At 40.0% G+C, this 3,163-nt stretch overlaps 1 protein-coding gene across 1 annotated transcript; it reads left to right on the top strand.

Moving 5' to 3' along the window:
- Positions 1-1,100: 1,100 nt before the first annotated feature.
- LOC106796117 (C-hordein-like) lies at positions 1,101-1,454 on the top strand. The gene has a single exon (XM_014767676.1). The coding sequence runs from the start codon at positions 1,101-1,103 to the stop codon at positions 1,452-1,454; it is 354 nt and encodes a 117-aa protein (XP_014623162.1).
- Positions 1,455-3,163: the final 1,709 nt, after the last annotated feature.

Raw genomic sequence — 3,163 nt, 5'->3', positions numbered from 1 at the left:
GTCTGATATGACCGATCCAGGTTCACTTCTCCTGAGGCCTGAGAAAGGTACACTAATATTGTGGTACCTAGGAAGCTGCTTCTTGAGCGAAATGTGGTAATCTACCACACTGAGTTTGATGAGTTCAAGGAAGAATTAGAGAGAAGAAAATGGGATGAGGAGTTGATTAGTTTTGATGAAGGCAGCATTGATGTTGCCATTGTGAAAGAGTTTTATGCTAACCTCTATGATCCCGAGGATAAATCACCTAAGCAGGTGAGGGTGAGAGGTCATTTGGTGAAGTTTGATGCAGACACTTTGAACACTTTCTTGAAGACCCCTATGATAATTAAGGAGGGGGAAGAGCTGCCTACCTACTCTAGATTTGTACTCTTGAGGCCTGATCCTCAAGAGTTGGTTGCTAAGCTCTGCATCCCAGGGATGGGATTTGAGCTTAATGCTGATGGCTTGCCACTGAAGATCCTTAGGAAGAACATGACCACACTTGCTCAGACTTGGAGTGTTCTTTCTTACTCCATCTTGGTCCCTACCTCCCACGCTACTGATATCACACTGGATCGGGCCAAGTTGATTTATGGCATTATCATGAAGATGGACATGAATCTGGGCTACCTCATCTCCCACCAGATTTCTATCATTGCCCAGCATGACTCCTCTATGCTTGGATTTCCAGCCTTAATCAGAGCTTTGTGTAAAGCTAGAGGAGTTAGATCTGATTCCAGGACCTTGGAGAGTCTCAGCCCTGTCATTAACTTGGCATATATAAAGAAGAACTATTGGAATCTAGAAGATCCAACAGTGACATTCAGAGGGCCAAGGAAGGCTAGGGGTAAGAGATCTGAGGCTCCCCCTACTTCAGCAGCACCAAATACTTCTGCTCCTTCTTCATCTACTTTACCAGATTCTTCTATAGCTTCTTCCACTCTGTTCCATCTTCTTCTACTGCAGCTCCCTTGCCAATTCCATCAATTCCAGCTCCTCCTACAGGACCCTCCTCATTCACCTCTGAGATATTATTTGCTATGCTATAGAGCTTGCACAGAGGCCAGATCATCATCATACAGAGGTTACAGAGCTCTGGCCAGCAACCAGCTATGAGTATGGAGGAGTTGCTTGCACATGTGGCTTGGCCAGGAGTCCAACCTTCTCCTTCTGGAGGGGGTGAGGCCTCCACAGCCCAAGAGCCTGTGCCAGCAGAGGAGCCTATGCCAGATGGAGAGGATGAACTTGTTCCTCCTGAGCCATTTATTTTTGAGGCTGATCCAGTCGCTCAGGAGGAAGCAACAGCTCAGGAGCCTAATTCTCCAGTTCCTATCTCTCCAGCACCTATTTCTGAGGACACCATGCTATCAGCACCAGCCATGGAGCCAGAGCAGCCCATTCTTCAGGATGCACCAGCTGCTCTAGTGCTGGATTTAAATGAAGATCAGCCACAGGATGAGCAGGATGTTTAAATTTGGTTTTGTTTTAATTTCTACAAATCATGAACAATTTAGTTATTAGTTATTTAGTTGCTTTATGTTTCAGTCATTTAAATTTCAGTCATTTAAATTCCAGTTATGATATTAAGTGATTTGCTTGATATAAAATGAGTGTTTGTGAATGACTTGAATGAGAAAATGGATGAATTGAGTGGACTGGAATGATTAGATGTTTGTTTTGATCAAGCTTGTAGCCATTAGAAGAAAAAGAACATGTGATTAGAAGTATGACTGAAAATGTTAGTCAGTTTGTCAGATTGATTGTGAAGGAATGCATTGACCGTATCCCGGTGAGAGTGTGATCCTTAAATTTTGAGAGAAACGACTATCATTTAGTACTAATTTTTGCATGAATCTCTGAAGTATGGACTGAATGCATGAATTGAGGATGATGAAGGCCACGTTTTGATTGTGATAGCTACTTAGCCAAAAAGCTGACCTTGTGCTTGAATGATTTATCCCTTGCACCCAGTTTGAGCTGAATGAATTATTGATTGATTGAACCTTGAGCCTATATAGTGTTATCTCCTAATACCTTGTCTTAGGTTATAGGAGAGCATCATCCACATAAAGCTTGGTTCAAAAAAAATTTGTCCTAAATTTGGGGGAGTTATATGTTAAAGCAAATTTATCCCAAATTTGGGGGAGATATTGGGTAAGAATTGAAATGGTCAAAGTAAATAGCATATACACACTATTTCTGTATATACACCCACTGTTTTTTGTGTTAAAAAAAAGCTGTAAGTATAAATAAAAATGTGTGCTGCAAATCAATGAAATGAAGCTAAGTGCCTAAAAAGAGGCAAGTATTGGGGTGGGAATGAATGAAAAGTAAAGGTTTATCTATGGGTGAATGTTCTCCTAGAATCTAAGCTTTTGAATCCTAGAAAAACCATGATTTTTTGGCAGCCCAATCTCATTACAAGCCTAGAAAGTCCTTCGGATTCATTTTGTGTGTTTATTTCTGTATGGTATGAGATGATATGCAAAAGTTGGGACTTGTGTTAGTTGTTTATAATGGAATGAACCTAAACACTTGAGTTTGAGTGAAACAATGACTGTGAGGCTTTGGTTGATGATTCTTTCCTTGATATCTACCATCCTTACTAGCTTATTTCAGTTGTGACTCTAATGCATATGTTCCTATCTTTGAAAAGCTGCATGTTTATGAAAAGCAATTGATTGAAGTATTCCATGATATTCAATTCATATGATTGAATTTCTCTGTGAAGCAAACACTATTTGGATTGACCACTGTATTTTGTCACTTGAGGACAAGTGAACTATTCTTTCTTTGCTTGAGGACAAGCAAAACTGTAAATTAGGGAGATTTTGTTAGTCGTCTTATACGACTAACTTTTGTATAAAAAACATTTTCCAAAACTTGTATAGTTTCCCCAATTTATAGTTATTTTGTAGGAATTTGTAAATAAATCTTATTTTATTGTTATAGTTGTCTCTAGAGTATCTCCCATGTGATTTAATGATAAAATTTACACAATTTCAGGTCAAAAGAGGCTAAAATCGTGAAGTGCTAAAGGGAGCAGTTGCGCTCAACTCACCATTTGTGCTCATCACACATCCAACGCTAAGGGCAGCTTCAGTGCGCTTAGCGCGATAGAAGAATTTGGCAGAGCATAAATATCAAGGCAGCGCACTAAGTACGAGATTCACTCGCTAAG

The sequence above is a fragment of the Glycine max genome, chromosome 15, assembly GCF_000004515.6.
Source record: "Glycine max cultivar Williams 82 chromosome 15, Glycine_max_v4.0, whole genome shotgun sequence".
Lineage (NCBI taxonomy): Eukaryota > Viridiplantae > Streptophyta > Magnoliopsida > Fabales > Fabaceae > Glycine > Glycine max.
The sequence above is the reverse complement of the archived record's forward strand: the minus strand, read 5'-3'. Positions and strand labels throughout refer to the sequence as shown.